At 32.9% G+C, this 23,908-nt stretch overlaps 1 protein-coding gene across 1 annotated transcript in view; it reads left to right on the top strand.

Annotated features, from left to right (window-relative positions):
- Nucleotides 1-681: 681 nt before the first annotated feature.
- The window catches only part of LOC150096677 (disorganized muscle protein 1-like), a 310,506-nt gene continuing 287,279 nt past the window's right edge, over nucleotides 682-23,908 (top strand). Inside the window, exon 1 of the mRNA XM_090408680.1 lies at nucleotides 682-1,084. Within this exon, the coding sequence (XP_090264806.1) occupies nucleotides 775-1,084 (310 nt within the window). The 5' untranslated portion in view covers nucleotides 682-774. The remainder of the gene's footprint in view (nucleotides 1,085-23,908) is intronic.

Genomic DNA, 23,908 nt, shown 5'->3' with positions numbered 1-23,908 from the left:
ATTTTCTTTAGTAAGGTACATTAAGCTAGTGATAACAAATTGACAGGAAAGAATAACACCTTTGTCTTCCACAAAGAGGGCTAAAGCAATTAATAAAAGACACACCATGACTTCATTTCCCACTTGCACAGAGCGATGTTTTTTCATTCTCTCTCTCTCTCTCTCCAGAATTCTTTCCTCTGGACCTAAAATATCTTAAAAATTTCATCTAATTAAGAAACATCTTTAACGTCATTGTGTCGAACAAGCGTTCGCTGCCAAGTCATACATCAGTGTCACCATTTTGTTTATAATGATCAACATTCGTTTATTACGTCATTAACTTTAAAAGCAAAAAAAAAAATACTCCTTGACTACTAACAAGCCTTGATTTACTTTAACGCGAGACACTGAAATAATTACAGATGCAACGTGCACTCTACTGACTACCAAACCCCGTTTTCTCCGCCTTTCCATTCATCCGGAGTGATCCCAAACAGTCTGTGCTATCATTAACGAGCATTGAAAATAGAGCTACTCAAAGATTGGTGTGAAAACATTGGTTGACAGGTGCTAGCGCTTGTGATGGACACCATACGATAGTACCACCATCTGCAGGCTGACGTCACAGCTCTCTTGGGTATAAAGTGGTTTTGTCATTTCTAGCTGGTCTTTCTATACTCTACTGGTGGTTCCTCACACTACTTCGAGAAATATTAACGATCTCCTGTCACTTCGAGCGCTTACCCTCCTGTTTCCCCAATGTTCAATACTTGATTCTGTTAAGATTATTAGATGGCTTCTGATGAGCTCCCGCCAACGTTTATTCAGAAGCCACGGTTAAGAGAAGAAAATGAGGGTGATAAACTCATTTTCGAGTGTCAAGTGGAATGTAAACCTAAACCTGATGTATCCTGGTTCAAGGGGGATAGTGAAGTAACCCCCGATCGACGGACTCGTTTCTGGATAAAAGATGTTCGTGCTAATCGTTACAATATTGCTTTGGAATTGGATGATGTTGGTGATGAAGACGAAGGAGTGTATAAAGTCATAGTGAAGAATAGGAGGGGAGAAGGAACAGCATCCATTACTTTGAAATTTTCAGGTATGTAAATAAACTGGCATTATAGCTCATCTACTAAACCTGAGAATTTGCTGCCCTATCATATGTAAATGATTCCATTCAATAAATATCTTTCAGTTGGACTAGAAAATTCACATTAGCAAGGTATACTATTCGGATATTATATCGCTAAAGAATACAGATATGAATATTGCACATAGTTAAATTGGCCTTTCTCTTTCAATATCCATATATATATATATATATATATATATATATATATATATATATATTGTAAAATAGAGTTGAATGACTTAAACCGAGAGTTAGGTAAAAAAGGGGGTTTAATAGTAAAAACACGACTAGTTTCGACTTATAACAGCCTTCATCAGGTGACATTATGAAAGAAAAAAGAAACAACACTGAACACTGAAGGTTAGTCTATTTCTATTGTCTATTTTTCAATATGTATTTTAACCGAGTCAATGAATCGTCATATATATATATATATATATATGTATGTATGTGTGTGTGTGTGTGTGTGTGTGTGTGTGTGTGTGTGTTTGCTTTTAAGTAATATTTTGTTAATTGAACATTTGCTAGCAGAAACATTAAAGGTCCGCAAACTCAGGATGGAATCATCGTTGATTAAAAAAAAAAAATCCTTCCAGATTTGCATCTACTTGAAAAATTTCAAGGTAGTGTTACGCCCGCTGTTTAACTTATACAGATACTTTATAGTTTTGAATTGTTAGTTAAAATTAGCAAACAGTTTTACCATACGAACTATAACTCATTAATTTAATGCTTGTCGGATTCGAGGTTCTCTCTCCCAACAAATGAGGATTTGTTCCAATCCAGTTTGATTGGGTTTATGCTATCTTTATACGCAGAGTACTCAAGAAGAAAATTTCCTGGGTGCTTAGCAGAATGAAACAATCATTGCACTGATAGGGATTATTATATTGATTATTTAACGTTTATTATTATCAAATTATTGTATTTGGCGTTTACTTTTAAACTCTGCTAATTCACTGCTGTAATTATAACTCATTAGAGGGATGCATTAACAGTGATTAGTTGAATAACATGGAACGATATTCTTCAGGAGTTCCATTGCGCGTGTAAGTGGATAAACAAAAGGAATCAAAGAATTTTTTAAGATCACGATGCCACATAATCCCAAAATCCGTTTCAGTTTAATATTTATTTCATCTTGATCTCATTTTGTTGAATAAGATTGAGATTATGAAAGTAATCGCGACCTTGGTGTCATGTCGGATTTGAAAATATATAGAAATAAAGCATTTCTTTTTCCTAAATTAACAGAATGTATATAAATGTTGTCTTCATTCATTATAACATGTCTCCTTTCCCCAAAGTGCACGTCTTGCAAATGGATTAAAATAACTGATTTTTAGTCTGTGTTTCATTATCTCTCAAAAATTTTAAAAAACACTATTAATCTTACTATTTTGTTTTCAATTCATTATAGTATGATCTTTGTTTTTCTTTAAGAAAAGTAATGCGTAACTAAATTGTATTATAATGAGTTAATCGCAATTCTGGACAAACAGTATTATTTTGTATTTCGGATATGTGTAATAATTTTAATAGAAATAGAATCTCGACTGGAACCGACGGTGTTTCTGATTGGGGGGGATTTATTATGACCATTAGTGTTCGAGAGATGCACCTGTCCCTTTTCTTATCTGGCGATAAAGATGTTTTGGGAAAGCCCTGGGTTTCAAGGGCTCGACACTTGGGAGTTTCAAGAAACCGACGTCGCGTATATGTTAGAGAGTAGAGATTTTTAAACAATTAACAGAAAAAAACCTGCGGCGTTGATTTTCAAGAGTTCTTTTGATGAAAAGGAATGAGAACCGATGATGTCGAGTATCAGAATTTAGTCTTTTTTTGGTCTTATTTTTTAATTATTAATGAATTCCATATTTTCCACAGGTGTATAATTTTTTTTCCACATTTCATCGCTGATTAGTGTTACATAAGTTTGATACTATAAACAAAGCATTGCACCCAATGGCGTTCAGTGCCGTTTTTATATAAGTTATTACGATGCATTTAAGTTATAAGCATTTGCATGTATATATTCAAGAATTGATTATTTTAGATTTTGTTAACTAATCACTTTTAAAAATTATATTCAGTTTATTTCTTATACTGTAACTATTAAAAACACAATATACCGTACTACATGATAAGCAATTATTTTTATATAGCTGTTAAAATAGTCGCATCCCAAATAAGTTTTTTCTCTTTACTTTTGCCCACCAGTGAACTCTGTGCTTTAGACGTTGACCTCTGCTGTGGGTTTGGTGGTATTTTGTTGTTTTTTATATTGTCTTTCTTTTCATATTTATTGAACTCTAAGGAGATATTTTCCGTTTACTAGATTTATTTGTAGCTCATAATTTAATGAACATTTTCCTGATCGTCTGCATACCTATCGCACTTTATTTAGTGGTTTGATGGAGGAGATATTTGTTCTGTTTGCATGCAGCCAGTAGTTATATTGTCCGACTCATCGCCTGAGCCACTTTACATTACACGATCGGCTATCTTATACACTATTTTTGTCTATTGACTAAGTGTTTTCACTGTACGGTTTGTCTGTTTTGCAGGAGTAGAAAACTTGGCTAACCCAACTTCAGTTGAAAGCCCTATAAAAATTCCTCCTCATGACGAGAATCGAACCTATAGTTTTTTTCCGGTCGACGGGCAATATGTCTCTTTTCTTCCAATTGCTCGGCGGAGGCGCCTATAACTGCGGTATGCTATATTGCAGTTTATATTAAAACTGTGTATAGATTGCTTGCTTCAACATAATTTATACAAGATCACTAATAAAGTGACAGACTTTCTTGAGTAATTTTCTTGTATATCTATTTCTAAAGCAAGATGAAATTTTGCGATCTTTTGTATTGAAAATTTCAGATAGCAGACTTTTCAAAAATTAAATTTCTATCAATTGTCAGTACCCTCCACGTATTTCCCCGTATTCCATATTTATGCATATCAGCATTTAGACATGTTAACATTATTTGTCAATACAAATATGAGCAGCCGGCGTGCAAGGATTTGTCCTTATGGTTTTGTCTTGGATGTCAATATGGATATACATTAACATGATACTATGGTTGGATATTTATTTTAACGAATTTTAAAATTCGGAGAGCATAGTTAGTTTCTCAAAGTTTGCGAAAGTGCACACACACATTGCACAGAAGCCTTAAGGTTTTCTGTGTTTATAGAATCTTGTTATTAAGAACGGATATTATGAATGCGATCAACTGCTACTATCTCACGCAGTGTTCCTGGTGAAATCTTATTGGTACAACCTATAATTACCAACCTGTAATTTGATCGCCAATTTTTTTTATTTCCCCCTACCCAATCCTTCATGCATCATCTTTCCATATACATCTAGTAGTTATCTGGGATTAGGGAATAGCACCAATGGATTAAAACGTGAATAACCGAGGTGTTCGCCTCGGTTATTCATAACTATTCTTAAGCATATTTAGTTTTTAGTATGGTTAGCAAGGTCATTTTATATATATGTATATAATGACCACCGCACGAAAACTCGCAAGACCTATAGCATATCGGTGCCTTGTATGGGCAGCTTAAAGAATAAGATGAAATTTACTTAATGAAATTAGGATAAAATGAAAAGACGTGTTATCACAAAAAGGAGACTAGTAAAAATTGAATGCGATGAGTAATAAGTTAGAAAATATACATACACTCGAACACTGCAGGTGCGTTTGCAATAATTGCATCTTGATATCCCTCCCCAAATCAGATATCAAATAGGTACCAGAAACTGAGCAGAAATGTTTAAACCATGTTCTTAAGCGAGTTTTTTTGTTGGTATTTTAATTATTCAAAGCTTGATTTGTGAAAATAGGCCATACCACGTGAACGTGATGTTGAATAAAAGGGATAATTAGAAGCAACTAAGATGTTAGTTAAATGTGTGTGTTCTCAGATCGCCTGTTTTGCGAGATGACATATTAGCAGGTGCTATTTGTTTTCAGACGCTCCTCAAAACAAATAGACGAATTTTTGATTAATAGATTTGACGACCACAGCCTGTCTCTTAAAAAAAAAAATTTTAATATTGCCATATCCCTTTAAGCATATTCCCTTATACACCATCTCTCTCGCTCTCTCTTATACGATATCTATTTTGTCCGATAACCACGAGCTCCCACAACCTCGCTTTTTAGGCGTATTTCCCAAAATGCCTTAGATTTGTTTTGTGTGTTTTTTCATGTCAGTTATTCAGAGATGATGGGTGGACAACTTTTTGTTGGGCATAAAAAATAAAACTTTTCGAAATTATAAATTGAAATAACTTCACGTTGTCTTTTTCACGTGAATTGCATCCACGAAGGGTCAGGATGAACTTTAATAAAATTTGGGAGATTTAGAATGCAAATATGCACATATTCATGTGATTCAGTTTTGGTTTCAGTCGGATACTTTTGATTGATAAAAATTAACAAAAGGGACTCGAAATTATATATTAATAGTTTGCACTGTCTTGATAGAACTTAACGAAATTTGGTCCTTGCGATCTCCGATAAAATTTGTCGAAGTGTTTCAATTTGATTCATTGTAGTGGCAGAATTAGACAAAACAAATATATGGCCAGATTACATAAGTGAAAAACTATATGTACACATTTTAGTTTTTCTCGCTGTATTTTTGATGCCGTAGTTTTCTTTACAAAAGTACCATTACTCATTAGAGCTGTTTGAATAACATACTGATATTTTGACAATCGAAATTCATCCGATTTCAAACTGTATGATAGATAAACTATGGGAGTTTGTAGATTCAAGACTTTGTTTTGATGTAAAATTATCCCCCATCCCCCGTGATAGATGGTTTTTGTTGACAAAACAATTCGAAATGATAATAATTCCTCCTAGGATTGATAGAATTTAACCGAATTTATATTTAAGATCGCTGTTAAATTTCTCTTTCAGATGGCAGAACAAAATTATTTACATCACATTATGCATGTTTAGGTTCAATGGGCTATTACGAGAAAAACCTTTTTTTGACTTTGAAATAACCACTTGATGAATCGGTAAGATGATCAAGTAGTTAGTTAATTCACTTGATATATAATTTGTACATATTCTTGTTTATGGTGAACAGAGTCTGGGATTAATAAATAATACCATCTGCATAGCAGATTTTTCATTTTACAAAACAGGCAGACGCAGAAGAACAGCCAATTAACAGACATAATTCAGTGGTTTCATAGCTTCAGTTATTTTATTCAGAGAAGTTAACACTGGTATGGTATGAGAAAGTCAGACGTGCTTTTGTATATTGGGAGTTATGTAGTCATAAGGATGCATTCTATACCTTTATGACTTTTTACGACTATAATTAATGAACGTCGATGATTATATAGAATTATATCTTGTGAACACAAATCCAGTTTTGTTTTTTAATGTAGTTGTTCAGTATAAATTATGTTAATCGAAACTTGGACGATATGACATGAACTTGTACATTAATGTAGGATCGATAAATATATCTTAGAATTGAAAAACAGATATTAAACTATGAAAATTTTATTACTCATAATCGTGATTAATAATAACACATACACAGTGTGCCTACCTATTTTCTAGGAACAGTTGTAGTATTTTATTTATCATATCACGTTCGTTGCTATTAAATATTCATTTCTATCTTTCGTCAGCATCAATCGAGGAAAGGTCAAAAGTAAAATTACTTTTAATTAATTATTTACTGATTCATGATTTCGGTTGAAGTTTTATTGTCGGTTTATTGATCAAGATTATCGTAAATATAAAACTAGGGTGCTACTTATTTCCAAGTGGATTATTAAGAATATCATCATCATAACTAATTACGGATATAGACCATATTGGTCTATTCCGGTCTCATTATCCATCTAATATCCTTTTTTTGAGGGTCTACCCGGTCTTCTCTTTCCAATTGGAAATAAACATAAAGTTTTCGAAGAAAGGTCACAATTTGTCCTCTAATTATTTTATATGATATACAAGTAAGATCGAATTTAACACATATATATTTTTTACTGTAGAACTTATTGAAAAAAAAATAGTTTCTTATTGATTCAAAAATTAGCAGCAGCATTCCAGTAATATCCAAGATACACTTCTAAGAAATGCATTTATTAAACTATTTTAATATCATTTTTTATTACAGAAGCGCAGCTTCTTAAATAATGAAAATTCCTGTTAAGAAGGAATTCCAACTAATAAATACCAAATTAATATTTTTTCCCCTTTTTGCTAAAAAGGACTCCTTGGATGCTAACAATTTCCCTTCGAAAATGTTACTAATATTTATTGTCGAATAACGCGTTACTAAATATTATATAAGAACACTTGCCTAAGTCAGCTTTCTTAATGTGAATTAAATAAGCTAATAAAAAAGGATCAAGTCAACTTTACCTCAAACCGAACTCCGCTCTTCCTAACAAGCTAGGCGGCGTTCGGTAACTTCATCCCTGAGCTGTCAAAGAGCTAAAGTCCGTGGAGTATGTCTCGGCATGCTGAACAGCTGAAATAGGTCCGCTGTGGCCGTATTTGGACATTCTAAAAATTTCACGCTAACGCAGCCGTGAAGTGTGAAGGAGCATTGTTTACACTTTTAGCCCGGCTGCAGCTGTGATTTTTAGTGATCTGTGACTGCTTTGATGAGTGTGCAATCCGGAATAGGAGTAGTTGCGATTTTATTTTCTGAATTTTAATTTCTGGAACACTTTTTTGCTCATTATTCTAGGTTCAGATTTTTTCTGATAGACAATCCTCAATAGGAAGAAATACATACCAAATTCACTAAGGCCACTTTATTAAGCTAATAAGGCATTTTTATTAGTATTGGTCATAGTTCATTGCAGATCTAAAATAGAACTTTTGATGATTTAAAAGATAAAATGTTAAATTGGGGAGTTAGTAAACGAAAAAAAAAAAAAAAAGGAGGCGTGAACTAGATCAAAGTATTCATATTTTTAGACGAGTAGTATCTTATTATTTATTTATTTATTTTATTTATTATTTATTATTATTATTATTTGTAAGCTTCCTATTATAGTACAAAATGTTGAACAATGATATGTGTAACCTAAGAGCAACAGCTCCAGGTTACGATATGCATAAAGTTACAAAAATTTATGTAATGCATTTTCATTATATACACATATTTACATTCATATAATATACATATTACATATTATTATAATATAATTACATAATAAAATCGCAGGAGACATGCTAATATGTACAGAGAAAGTTACATAACAATTAATTAGGAACAAAATAAAACAAAGCAGTTAAATAGCATTTAAATTTTTACGTTTTACACATGAGACTGGATCTTTGAATACAAATATGCTAAAAACCAATAATTTATACAATTATTTTGAACAGAGCTCCCTCATTTCTGTGAGAAAATAAATACTCTTTGATTAGAGTTTTGTATTTGTTTGGGTTAGTTTCATTTCTTATTGTTAGAGGTAGTGTGTTGAATACTTTTGGCGCTAAATAAGTATAATGTTTGTGTATTGCTGCTTTATTTGCTTTCGGAACTATATATTGTAGGCCCTTATGTCTACTAAGGAAAGTTATTGTTTGATATTTACGTATTCGTTGTCGTTTTATTATGAATAATAGTACCCTATAGACGTATAAATATCTAAGGGATAGTATGTTTAGTATGGTGTATTTATTACACATTGCAGTATCCTTATATTTGTTTCTAGTTAAGATTTTAATTACTTTATTCTGAGTCGAGACTAAATGTTTTAGCGTATTGCGATAGATTCCTCCCCAATTTAATATATTGTAATGTGCTTTGGATCCATGCAGAATATAATAATTTTAGCATATTCAAATTTAAGAATCTGTTTAGGTAGTAAAGTCTGTTTAACGTAATCATTACTTTATTTACGACATCGGTAATATGCGGTTTCCAACTTAAATTACCATTAATCTATTTTCTCGCAGTTATAATTTGAATTTGTCATGAAATTCCAATCATGCAAAATTAATTGTGCAGTGAAGTTCATTTTCCTGTTGTATTTCGCAAGTTAAAATTTACATATTTAATTTTTGAGACATTCAGACTGAGTTTGTTTGACTGGAACCAATTTGTTACTTTCAAAAGATCTGTATTCACGATGGTTTTCATTTGTTCGGCTGTGTCCGTAGAGAAAATTAGTACAGTATCATCTGCAAAAGTATTTATTTTACTGCTTTGGTTTAAGATTGCAGAAGTCATCGATATAAATATTAAATAAAATTGGTCCCAAGACAGATCCTTGTGGTACACCACAGTCTACTGTTTTGGAGCTGCTATATAGCTATTGTCTATTTTTACAATTTGTGATCTGGCATTTTAAGTAATTTTTGAACCAGTTTAGGGCAGTACCTCGTATTCCTATGACTTCTAATTTTTTAATTAAAATTTCATGTGATACAGAATCAAAAGCTTTGTATATATCTAGAAATACTGCTAACATTAGTTTATGTTCGTCAAGGGAGGTATAAACTGTATTTGTGAAGTTCAGTAAAGCATGTTCTGTGCTAAACTTTTGCCTGAACCCAAATTGATTCTTCGAAAAGTTGTTTTTGTCCAATAATTTCACGAGTCTAATTTTTACCAATTTCTCTAATATTTTCGAAAAGATCGGTAGAAGGGAGATCGGTCTGTAATTTTTCAAGTTATTTTTGTTTCCATTTTTGTAAATAGGTACAACTACGGCTTTCTTAAAATCTGATGGAAACGTGCCTGCCATCAGTGATAAGTTAAAAATGTACATTAGGGGTTTCATAATGTACATTTGGCATTCTTTCACAATGCTTGTGTTGATACCATCGTATCCTGAAGTTTTGGCTGTTTTTAGGCTAGCTATAACACTTTTGATTTCGTTTTCACAAGTGTGGAAAAGATATATGGAGTTATCAAGTCTCTTGAGAGTGCAATTCTGAGGAGTGGGTTTAGCATTTTTCAGAATGCTTTCACTGACCGTGGCGAAATGGTTATTGAATTCTTCGGCTAATCCTCTGTCTCCATTTTCTCTATTCCTATCGCTATCTTTAAGTATGGGGAGGTTTTGTTTTGTCTATCTTTGCCGATTAATTTATTCACAAACTTTCATTGTTTTCTAGGGTTTCCTTGGCATTTTAGGAATTCATTTCTGTGGTATTCGTTTTTACTTTCTTTTAATTTATGATGTATTAGATTTTTATAGTACTTGAAACTGTGTTCATGATATTGATTGTGCAGGTATTTTTAAAACTTTTTATACACTTTATCTCTAATTTTTATGTAGCGTCTGATTTCCTATGTAATCCAGGGCTTTGTTTCTTTCATTTTGTCTATTATTTTAACTGTAATCGAGTCTTGTATTTTATTGTTCATTATTGCAATAAATTTATGATACGAAGTATCAATATTTGTTTCTGTCGTTATATCTTCCCAGGAGACAATGCTCAAGTTACGTTTCAGTACTCCGGAGTCAGTTGTTCCGCTATTCCTCAGCAAGGCAATATTCATATCCCCAATTATGAGAACATTGTCACTTCTGATCTCATCTAGACTGCACTCGAGTTCTTATATAAAGTTGGACTCTGTGTAACAATGCGACCTATATTACAGCCATTATATATACAGTGGTACCTTGGATTGCGAGTAACTTGGTCTGCGAGTGTTTCGCAAGACGAGCAAAATTTTTTAATAAATTTTAATTTGATAAACGAGCGACGTCTTGCAATACGAGTACTGTATTACCTATACGCTTTGTCTGCCGAGCGTCACGTGATCACAAGCCGCTCGGGATTGTGGGTAATCGTCTCGCATGCGCGGTCTCAGTCGGCATACCTTTCATATAGTCAACATTCGTGCTAGCGTTGTGACCACGTGTGTGTGCGTAAAGCATTTTTTTTTTATTTTGTATCCAAATGTAGTTAGTGACTGTTCTTTATTAACTGTACTACGACAATGGCCCCAATGAAGAAAAGGGTTGAAAAGGAAGGCGGTAAGAAGAAAGAGATGATTACGGTGGAAGTTAAGAAGGAAATCATCGGGAAGCACGAACAAGGTATGCAAGTGGCCGCCATCGCAAGATTTTATAAGAAGTCTACGTTAACGATTTGCACAGTATTAAAGAAGAACTAAGGGGGCTAGATGTAGCAAAAGGAGTCACGAGAGTATCAAAGCAACGGCCACGTATTTTAGAAGATGTAGAAAAGTTGCTTTTGGTGTGGATAAACGAGAAGCAACTAGCAGGTGATACTGTGACCGAGAACTTAATCTGTGAGAAGGCAAAGGCCTTGTACGCCGACCTCGTAAGTAAACTGCCAGGTACGTCTACAGAAAACGAAGAAGGCTTCAAGGCGAGCAGGGGATGGTTTGATAACTTTAAGAGGAGAAGTGGCATCCATAGTGTTGTGAGGCACGGAGAGGCTGCGAGTTCGGACGCAAAGGCAGCTGTAGCGTTCATTGCCGAGTTTCAGAAGCTCATGGTTTCCGAGTGTTACCTGCCGCAGCAAGTTTTTAATTGCAATGAGACGGGGCTTTTTTGGAAAAAGATGCCAAAGAGGACCTACATTACAGCAGAAGAGAATGCAATGCTCGGTCACAAGCCCATGAAAGACTGTCTCACCCTCTTGCTGTGTGCTAATGCAAGCGGTGATTTCAAAGTCAAGCCCCTGCTCGTGTATCATTCTGAGAATCCACGAGCCTTCAAGAAATGCAAGGTGCAGAAGAGCCAGTTAAACGTTATGTGAAGGTCCAACAGCAAGGCTTGGGTCACTCGTACCTTGTTCGTTGAGTGGATTAACGAAGTCTTTGGTCCTGCAGTGAAGAAATACCTTTAAAAAAATTGTCACTCAAAGTCTTGCTGGTTATGGATAATGCTCCTGCTCATCCTCTAGGCCTTGAGGACGACTTACTGCAAGAATTCGAGTTCATTAAGGTCAAGTTCCTTCCTCCCAACACTACTCCATTATTCCAGCCCATGGATCAGCAGGTCATTTCGAACTTTAAAAAGCTTTACACCAAGGCACTATTTCAGCGATGCTTCGAGGTGGCCGAAGGAACTAACCTTACTCTCTGAGTGTTTTGGAAAAATCATTTCCACATCGCAAACTGCGCCAAGATCATCGATAAAGCCTGAGATGGGGTCACCAAGAGAATCCTTAATTCTGCTTGGAGAAAACTGTGGTCTGATTGCGTCGAGGGGTTTGCTCATGAACAGGAGCTGCCAGTTGTCGATGAAATTGCGTCCTTGGGGAAGACCATGTGACTGGAGGTGAATGAGGACGACATTCAAGAGCTGGTGGAGGAACATGGCCAGGAGTTTACCACCGACGAACTGATGGATCTGCATCGCGAGCAACAGCAAGAGGTTATGGAGGAGATCTGGTCTGAGGAGGAGGAGAAAAAGACTGAGACATCCCTCTCTTCAAATGAGATTAGGGAGGTGTGTAAAATGTGGAAAACAGTGCAAAAGTTTGTAGAAAAGCACCACCCGAGTAAGGCTATGGCCGTGCGAGCGATGAATCTGTTTAACAACAATGCAATGTCATATTTCCGTGAAATCCTCAAAAGGAGGCAAAAGCAAGTGTCATTGGATAGGTTCCTTGTTAAAGTCGCACAAAAAAAAAAAGAGTCAACATATAGCAGTGATTCCGTTATGACAATGAAAGTGGTCCTGCCCAATACAATTAATTGTATTTACTGTAATATGTAATTAATAAGTTCGATTAGTTTTATGTATTTTGTATTAATAATTTTTATATGAATATTTTTGAGTTTTGGAACGAATCATCTGAGTTTCTGTTATTTCTTATGGGGAAATTCGCTTTGATATACGAGTGCTTTGGATTACGAGCACGTTTTCGGAAAGAATTATGCTCGCAAACCAAGGTACCACTGTATATTATGATGTTCTAAATATAAATTGACATTTTCAGCTGTTTTCATTTTTATATTAGTAATGTTATTAACAGATAAGGTATTTCTGATAAAGATAATTACTCCTGCAGATTTGTTATAATTTCTACGTTGATAATAATTTTGAAATCCGCTTAATTAGTTCAAATCAATTTCTTGGTCTTTAACCCAGATTTCTGTTAATATCAGAACATCTAGCGGATAGTTTAAATTGTCTAGTAGTAATTCAATGTGCTCTAATTTATCTCGAATAATTTTTATATTTATATGCAAAATGTTTACACATTTATGAAAAGTGACATCACAGTTATTACTCTCGCTGTTTTCTCGGAATTTAGACAAGTCTTCTTCGCCATATTTTAGATGTATCATCTCTTCTCATGAAAGGTTTGCCCTGTTTGACCCAGAGATATTTGCAGTTGACTCCTTTACATTTCTTGGCAATAAATAGTAGATGTTTTAGGTTTCCAGTCAAGTGCTCCTTTAAATATATTTTACTATCCTTAAATCATCATCATCATACGTATCAAGGATTTAGGCCTAGTATGGCCTGTTCCGGCCTTAGAAGTCATCGTTGAATCGTTTAAGAGGACGTCCTGGTTTTCTTTTTCCTAATGGCTTGTACTTTAAGGCTTGTTTTGGTAATCTTTCTGTTTTCATTCTTTGAACGTGTTCCATCCATCTATGTTTATATTTTTTAATTTTTTCAATTACTGGTTCTTGGTTTAATTCTTTCATAATATCTTCGTTTCTTTTGTGATCAAATAGGATATACTTTGCAGTTTTTCTCATAAACTTCATTTCTGCTGTTGTTAATCTTTGTTTGTCTTTTTGTTTTATTGTCCAGATTTCGCTTCCATACATTAAGACCGGTAGGGCTAATGTATTGTATACTTTTAGCCTGGTTTGTTTTTGAACTAGGTTTGGTTTAAATATAGAGTTAATTACTCCTGTTATTTTTAAATATTTTGCAATTTTTACGTTTATATCTTTTTCATTTTCATAAGTGATCATACATCCTAGGTAGTTAAATGAATTCACCTGTTCTAAGATCTTGTTATCTAATACTATTTTAGTTCTTGCTGGATCTTGTCCTTTAAAGGCCATAGTTTTTGATTTTTCCGTTGATATTATCATACCATAATCTTTGGATATCTCATTTAGATTTAAAATAGCTTTCTGTAAGTTATCTTCAGAATTTGTAATTATTATTTGGTCGTCTGCAAAGAGGAGAGTGTTTAAGTTAACTGTAGGTCAAAGTTTAATTCCTTGATGTAAATTTTTACTCCATTTTATTATTATTTCATTTAAGTAGATATTAAAAAGAGTTGCTGAGAGGGGACATCCCTGTCGGACCCCTTGGTTTATCTCTCTTGTATATGATAGCACATGATTTAATCTTATTTGTATTTGATTATTTTCATATATACTTGTGACAGATTTTAGGATGTTATTTGTCTTTCTTTTAATATGTTAAATAATATGTTTCTTTTAACTTTGTCAAATGCTTTCTCAAAGTCAATAAATGCAATATGTGTGTCTAAATTATATTCTCTTCTTTTCTCTATTATTAATTTTAGGCAGAAGGCTGGGTCTATACATGATCGTCCTTTTCTAAATCCATTTTGTACCTCTAGAATAAAGTTTTCGGAATATTTCATTAGTTTGTTATTTAAGATTCTGCTGTATATTTTGTAACATGAATTTAGTATACTGATACCTCTATAGTTTTTAGGGTCATCTCTATTACCTTTCTTAAAGATAGGAATCACAATTGCTTTTTTCCATTCCATTGGGAGGATACCAGTTGAGTAAATTTTATTTAAAAATAATAAGAGTCTTCCTTTGAATCTTGTTCCTGCGTATTTATATAGTTCTGAACCTAGCTTATCTTCTCCAGGTGATTTTCCGTTTCTTGTTTCTTTCAGGCTGATTTCTAATTCTTCTTCAGTTATTTCCTTTTCATTTTCGTTAATTGTTTGCCAGTTGTCTTTTTTAAAATATTTGTCTGTCCACAGTTCTGTGTAGTAATTTAGAAATTCTTCTAATTTCAATTCAGTGTTTAATTTTATGTTTTCTTTGGTATCTGCATTTAGGTGTTTCAAAATCTTATATACATTGGGTCTTATTTTATATAAATCATGTTCTAAATTAGAAACAAATTTATTCCATGATTCTCTATGTCTTTTTCTGACTTCTCTTTTAGCTATGGCTCTTATTCTTTTATATTCTATTTCATCTTCTAATCTTTTACTGCTTAACCATTTGTGATAGGCTTCTTTTTTCTTTTTGATTATTTCTTTGATTGTATCATCCCAGATTTTGTGCTACCAATTGCTATTATATCTAAAGCATTTTATATCATTATAGCTATATCATACACCGAGGTTTTTTCACTAATTACTAACTCGTGAAAGCAAGCAATAAACATGATTTTCTTAATTTTAGTTTACCTGTTCTGCTATTTAAACTCTTGCATCGCTTCAGCTTTTTTAACGTCCGCCAAAAGCCCATATTTTACTGCTCTTCAGAATTATAATAAACATAAAAGTAAAAATTTGTGCTTTAACCCACAAGATGGAGTATTGCAAACTGAAGCATACTCGTACATCCATATGTGATTATATTTGGCATCAGGAGAAAGATGGAAAGAACAGATTTTTGTTATTTCTTCGAAAATAAAAGAAGGTATGTGGAGAGATAACTTATCGATACTGTTATACGAGTATACTGTATTTTTATATTGGGTTAAGATTCATGAGCGAATCTTTAACCCAATATAAAATCTTAACCCATGCATCAGGTTATGATTTTATGAATTACGAATTCATAAAATTCACAAAGTTAATATTAATTCAGTCTTTTCATAAAGAATTAAGAATTAATGAATCTTAACCCAATATAAAAATGTTTTTTGTCTTCTGTGCCGGTTTCCTTTATTGCATTTAACAAATATATGTAAGTCGAAGACAGTTTTATTCATGACCAAAAAAGTGCAAGTCTTCTCGTATAGCTCTTTTCTCCTTATTGATATTACATTTCTGTCTGCAGCGAAATTATTTATTTTCTTAGAATAATTGAGTATAAATTGTTAAACTTCGCATATGAGTCTTGCGTCGTGTATTTCGTCAGTATCTTGTGGATCTCTTATCTCGCCATATGATCAGTTTCTTTCACGACATGCATTTATACACTTCATTTACTTACATACAGACTAAACTAAACTGAAGCATGTGTTGGAGGCAAAAGACCTTTTCTGCTTACTCAGGAAGTCATATATTGAGCAGAACTATCATCTAAGCAGCGTGGATCTAAACAGGCTATTTATATATCTGCTGATCCTTTCTGCTCTCTTAATTTCCAAGTTAAAGCACGGAAAGTAGAGGTGGATTTTAGTTTGTGGGGGGGGGGGGTAGAAGAGAAAACAATTTTTGAAGTAAATTAAGTATATTAAAATACTATTCCATATTAGAATGAAAATATAGTTAATCTTAAAGATAATTCCGATGCCCCAAGAATGGGGAAAAAGAAGTATTAATAGAATAACATACATTTAAATGAAAGGTTTTTTTAAATTCTTTCCTGCAGTCATTCAAATTTATAAGTTATCCATGCATGCGTGGTTGAAACTTTCAAATTAACGAATGAATGCTTCAAATCTGCATATTTATGTTTGTTTTTGATGTGATTCATGCCTATTAAAAAGTTAGTCGTAGGAACGTTTCCGTTGGGATAGTTCATCCGTGTTCAGTAAGAAACACGTATATTAGCTGTTCCAATGGATCCAAATTCTCGGTTTCCTAGACTTATTGTACTGGTTGTTATCTTTAAAGCAGTGTGATATTATAAGGATTCAGCAATTGAGCTTTTCATACTCTTGATTTTCTGTTCAGTAGGACTTTTATTCTTTTAATTTGACAATTAAATGAATGAAAACCAAACAAAATATGCTAGCTTTATCTTCATTATTTCATTGACCATGCTTCGATAACTTTGCATTTCTCATGAAATGTAATATCTCCTTCATATCACAATTGGTGCGCGAAGATGCTTTATAATTCCTTACTATACTGTAGACAACTACCGGTTTTCACTAAGGCGTTTTAGACGGATTATCTTCTTTAACATCAGTTGATGAGAGACCAAATAGGTAGTGAGAACACAGGTGTCTTTGTTATTATTATTTTTTTTGGGGGGGGGGACGGCAGATTACTTTGACTTATGTGGAAAACATGAATATTTGTAAAACCCGTCGTATCTTATTTACATGAATTCAAATTTTTCTCACCAGTACGAGGATTTTAGTCCTAAACAATGGGAAAATACATATAAGTAATTTGTAAGGAATTAGGACATTTTGACGAAAGTCTGATTGGAAAAAGGGTGATTTTTTCTTTTTATGATATTTAACATCGAAAGGTTAGTAACCTATAGCACATTTAGTCATGGGCTGAATCTGAGTAGAGTATTCTACACTGCGAGGCATGCTCCCCAAGAGCTGAAGGGGGGGGGGTACCATATCTGTGTAATATCCATATAACTGATTTCCATAATTTGCAAGACAGTTTCTCAATACATATACAGTATGTGCATATCAGAAGCAAAGCTGATCAAGCCCCATAAAGTAAGAAAAAAAAAGAATGATGTTATAAACATTGCGCTTTAAAATTTAGCTTGCAATATACGAACAAATAATATTATATAGCGGTTTTTATAAACATTATAAACATTTAAGATGTAAGTTAGTCATTTGGTCTCTAAAAAGTTGAGCTTTAATTGTAAGCTCGGGTTTGTATTAAATATTGTACTAAATTTGAGGAATTTACAGAAAGTGGAGTTGATCAGTTTGGCTTATGAGAAGCTCATATTATTTGCGGCGTTTCTGACTTATTTATTTCAATCAAATATTTAAGTTAGAATTCCTCTTTGCGAATATTCAAACTTGAAACCGAAATCTTAATAACCACTTCCACCAAAGATCAATATTATTTCAAATTTTAGGAATTAAGAAATCTTTATATTGCATTTACTATTATAAACGTAGTTTAAACACCAATCTACTTATTAAGATTAGCAAAAAGATTGCGACTTCATGAGTTAAGAACACACAGCCGCATCGGAACTCTCGGAAGAAAGAAAGAAATGTTTTTGTGATTTCCCCCCCCTTCTCATGATCCACAATAATAATAATAAATAAATAAAAAAAACTATGACAATGTTTATAAAAACCGAATAAATGTCATCATGAAGTTTTTTTTCTTTTTTTAAGAAATCGAAAATGGTACATTTATCTAAGAAAATTATGGAATAGAAAATTTCATCTTAAAAAAACAAACAAAGAAGCAGATAACTGAATTTGTCATTTATTTGTTTATTTGAGCCTTCGCGGGACTCAAAATGCAATTCAGATTTTGCCAATGTTGTGAAAGTTAAATCGATGGCATATCTGAACGAAAACTGACAAAAATAAAGAAAATAAATAATATTCTCTATAAGTTTGATCGAAATTGATTTTATTCGAGCACTGGTTTTGCTTTGATGAATCGCCTTATAATGGCTGAAGGAGAAAAAAATCTTTGTTTTAGTACCATTTGTATCAGTCTTTTTGATTCAGTTAAAACATCTGCAACACTTGAAACCCAGGGAACTGAGAAATCATGTAATGAAACACTAAAACATATTTACAATAATGCAACTTCTGTATTTAAATTATATAAAAACAGTGAAAAGTTCCCAATACATAAAGGCATCCGGAAAGGCGATACCATATCTCCAAAATTATTTACAGCTGCACTAAGGAAGTCTTTAGAAGCCTTGATTGGGAAACAAAAAGGAATAAACATAAATGGAGAAAGTCTGCATCATCAAATTTGCAGAGAATATTGTCCTAATAGCAGATAATCTTGAAGAAGAAAGACTAAATCAGCTAACGAAGCCTCCAGAGTAATTGGATTAAAAATAAATAGAGAAAAAACAAAAATAATGATGAATAAATACATAAACCATAGAACTGTCAAAGTTGAAAACCATGAAATAGAACAAGTTACTTCATATGTATATTTGGGCCAATTGTTATCCTTTGAGGATTGCTAAAGAAAAAAGATTGAACGAAGAATTCACTTTGGATGGCTTATGTGAAAATGAGAGACATATTTAGAAGTAACATCCCTATGAGTTTAAAAAGGAAAGCTTTCGACTAGTGCATACTTCCTGTCCTAACACATGGACTTTAACAGAAGCCCTAAACAAAAAAGATGAGAACAACACAACATCGCATGGAGAGAAGTATGCTAAAAATAACATTAAGAGATAGGAAGACAAATACCTGGATAAGATCTCAAACAGGCGTCATGGATATTGTAAAATACATCAAACAGGCTAAGTGGAGATGGGCTGGCCATATTGCCAGATGCAGTGACGGGAGATGGACTAGAAAAACAACGGAGTGGAGACCAATGGATGGAGCAAAACAAAGAGGAAGACCGAGAAGAAGTTGGAAAGATGAACTGGAACAAATTGCAGGAGTGAGATGGATGGGAGAGGCAGAAAACCGAATGGTCTAGAAAATCAGGGGAGACCTTCGTCCAGCAGTGTACAGAACCAAAAGGTTGAAGAAGGAGGACTGTATTGCAGTAATTATAAATCAATATACCTTTGTACTTTTTAACATCATACCGTAAACGTGTTTTCATTTTAAAGTTATGCATTTTAAACTTTTGCAGTTCTTTTTAACTTTGGGCATCATTAATTTAAAATTGAATTTTTGGTTCCTTTTCTGTGAGATGATGAAGAGTTATTGCAGCAACTGAGCCAATTACTGTGTGTCACTAACTACTTTGATGGCCAAAATTCTCCCTGTGCTCTAATCGCTGTTTCTAATTCTAAATAGAATATTTATCTTCCGGTTTTTATTACAGGTGTTCAACAGGACGTAGTTTGCCAAATTCGAAGTATATTGAAACCTAATAATAATAAAAACCTTCTCGAGATCTTTGAAAATAATAGAAAACGCTCAAAACGCATCCACTTTTCCTCAGCGTTCCGTAGAAGTCAGAGGAGGGGGTTTTCCTTCACTTTGGTCCAATTTGTTTAAGTTAATAATTAACTTAACCTTAAATTAATTTTTACAAAATTAATATTTTTCTATTATGTATAATATTTTTTGCTACTACCTTGAGACACTCGAACTGGAATCCGGTCTCTTTTCTAACGGCTCCGTATTTTGCCTTAAGAAAGAAGCTAATTATTTTTAGACGTTTTTATTTATTTATTTTTAATTTTAAAGGCTCGCTTTATGTGGAAGTTTTGTCTTTTCTTGTTTATTACAATAAGCAATGAAACTGATCTGTTGCTTAATGAGTTTTACAGATATCTATATCACTTCGAGATTCACATCTAGCACTTTGGTACTTTCATACCTTATGATGTGAATCGTCTGCCACCTTGAAACTCCCCAACATCCATGTTCTTGTGATGGAGTGTGGAGACGACTCTACTTAGCCAACTAGGCATCTAAGTTACTGGTCTGCATACACATTTAGTACTTACTGTCTGGATATAAACATTGTATCGATATTAATAAGGCCCACCTAAGAAGAACTCTGCATTGCAGAGTTCTTCTTAGGGTTATACTATGGTATGAGAAAAATAGCTTAAAGATGCAGTTTCTCTCAGATATTGAGCATTCAATTAATTTCTTTCTGAAAAAGAGGCATGGCATTCAAATTGTGCTGACGTCACTAAACCCACAAAGTTTTGTGATTATACAGTAATGTCGGTCACACTAATAATAGTACTATTGCTTAGGAAAGCTGCAAATTACTAAGCATCATTATTTTTGTAAATTAATCTCATCATTTATTCTTGTGGCCCATCTTGTACATGCTTTCACATCATTTAGCAGTCGCTGATCAGTTTCACAAACTCCATACTTGGTAAAAATTCCTGAATGCAAACTTCAATATCATGACTTTTTTGACCGAAATATTTGTTGTCCACATTTTCTATTTTAGCTTTGCTTTCTTTGTATAATTTCAAATATAGGAGAAACATGATTTTTAGAAATCAAAGCATTATTACTTTTATATTTTTTATTTCAATTTTTGCACTAATTATTTAAATATTTTTTTTTAAAATTTGTATTGTAATTAAAAAAGTGTTTAATTTGAAAATTCAAAATATTATTTTTCTCCGATTTGTTGAATCGAAGTGCGATCGTTCCCCCACCTCCAAATAAGTTAACGATGCTTAAATTACATATTTGTTTTGCAAGATGATGTAAAACAAGTAGCATCTGTGCTAGATTCAGTGTTCACTCTCAGTCATCTTTTCTGATCCCAAAGTTTTGTCGCAAACGTTGCAAGCATTCAACATCCCCTTTAACTAAGCTTAATAACTATTCTATGAATTTACGACATGAATTTAGCGACCTTTTGTCGCATTTGTCAATGTTACATTGCCAATTCTCACAATTCCATGTTGCTCGTATGTATTACTTCAAGTAAATTTCATTGGCCTCCGGATCTTATTTGCCCGAATAACTTGTATTTGTTAGCCAGTGCATTTTCTTGGTTTATCTAAAAACAGCATATAATCCTTTATATTTTAATGAAATTTCGTAAATGGCACTTTTTACTAAAACGATTAAGCTACACGTGTAATTTTTTGCAGTGAACTGAAATATTAATTAGTTAAATATCAAAGATTTACATCTAATATTTTTAATGTTTTAAAATACATATATACTTAAACATAATGACCCTATGATGGTAATGTTGCAGCAGAGAAATATTAGCCTTAAATCTTTAATAAATTTAAAGTTTTTTAAATTTTAATTCGTGTTTCAGTCCGTTTTACTGCATTGAAGAAGTGATATGGCATGACCTAAGCTTGAAATATAAACATCTACAACTTAATTCATTAATTTGATTCCATCTCTCGTATGTTCTTAAATAACACCATTGGAATTTCTGTGTATCCCAATGACAGACATATTTTGTGATACGATTTCTAAATTTCTTACATATAGTAGAGTTTGAATGTTTGTCATTAGCTTAGTGACTATGTTTTGAAAGTTGCATTCTGTAGAGGCTGAACTAATAAGTACAAATTTAAAGGAAAAGCAAGCATTCATTTTCCAACGCACAATGGCAGCTGCAATGTTTATGAACCATAAAATGACAATTCAGCTTTTCTGAAGCAATATAAGCGGAATTAAGAGAGCTTCATTTAATTGTGAACTACACAATGTATATCTAATATCACATTACTTATCATCTCAGTTTATCCTGCTGTGCTGTTTATTAGTTTATGAACTTGATATGTCGTTTACTTTCAAGCTTAAATGTTTAAAACAATCTTAATGGCTGCTTTTCATGTGTAAAAGGTTTTGGTAACATTCGATCCGTTGTAGTAGTCACTGTTGATTGCGATGCCTTTTTTGACCTAGAACTTCTTTTCTCTACTGGATGTAGGCCAAGATTGTCCTGCTGTTGTTTGCGGAAATTTTTTGGTCTCTAAGGTGTTTGTTTTTTGTATTTTAGGATATTGTGTTTTCATTTTGTACTGCGCAATTTACTTGACATCGTTTTGTACTCGTATTGAGGTTTTTTTGGCATGCGTTTTTTTTCTGGGTTTCTGTCGTGCAAAATGTGAAGATGGTAATTTAGTTCTTTTATAATGATTTCAGGACTTTTCAGTTATATAAATACTTACCCACTGTCTGTACGGTATTTCGCTTTTAACATTTAAATTATATTAAATTATGTTACATAATTGCTTTTAACATAATCAGAAGACAAAATATTGCCTTCTTATAAAGTAATTCTCCTGATAAAAAGATTTAACTCTTGAGTTTGTCCAATTAAAAAACTCATCTTTTGAATATATTGACCAATTATATGAAAATGTTTACATATTTAAAAATCTTATTCATTGAATTCAGCAGCCAATAACAACATAAGGAATAGGATTTTCATTTCCATTATATTTTTATATACTGATGTCATTTATCTGATTCTAGAAGATCACGATAAATGTCTAATGAGAGAATCAGTCTGCCTTGAGAGTCGAAGTGATTTGAAAAATTGGGAAATTTCTAGATAGACTAACCCTTATCCCACCCACAGAAATAAATGTGCTATATGTTTACATCATTTAATGGGTCGAATTGTTAAAGACGTGTTGCACTACCTCCTCCCACGGAAAGCAGGATTTTTGTACCGCAAAACTGCTAAACGTGATTGACAAGATGTATGGAGACTTTCGCCTCAGTTTAATTTAATTCGCCGAATTAATAAGCTAAGAAATTAAAACATGGAACTTCATTATCAAGTGAAGTGATGATTATATCGTTTTATCCAATAACTGTGAGGCCTAGTTTAGTTTTGTCTGATAAAAAAAAAAGTACGCATTGCAGTTTTTTTTTTTTTTATGTAATGACAGAATACGTTTTTACTATTGAGTAATGCCTGCCCTAAGAATTATAGAAATCGGGTGTGGATGATTCGATAACAGTTTTCCTTATCTGATTAAATGCATGATTCAGAGGGTAGAGTAATTTTACTCTTTTGTATGGAATGCTTTGTGTACTGTTTATCACAAACGCAGACCAAAGATGGGAGGTTTTTTATTTAAAAGATAAAAATTCTTTCATGAGATCACCATCAAGCTTCAGACTCCTATGGATAATGAAAATTACGTGCGTTATTTAAAAACGAGATGTCATTTTTTTCATGATGTCATCAGAATGATTCATTTCTTCATTTTTACCGAAATAAATACAAAAAAAAATAGAACATTGTAAAAAAAATAATGGTGAAATGGGAAATATATTTTATTAAGAAGCTTTTTAATAAAAAATACAATCAG

This window comes from Typopeltis vanoorti, chromosome 18 (genome assembly GCF_054136105.1).
Source record: "Typopeltis vanoorti isolate ZY-2024b chromosome 18, IOZ_Tvanoo_1.0, whole genome shotgun sequence".
In the NCBI taxonomy this organism is placed as follows: Eukaryota; Metazoa; Arthropoda; class Arachnida; order Uropygi; family Thelyphonidae; genus Typopeltis; species Typopeltis vanoorti.
This window is presented reverse-complemented; position numbering and strand designations above follow the sequence as displayed.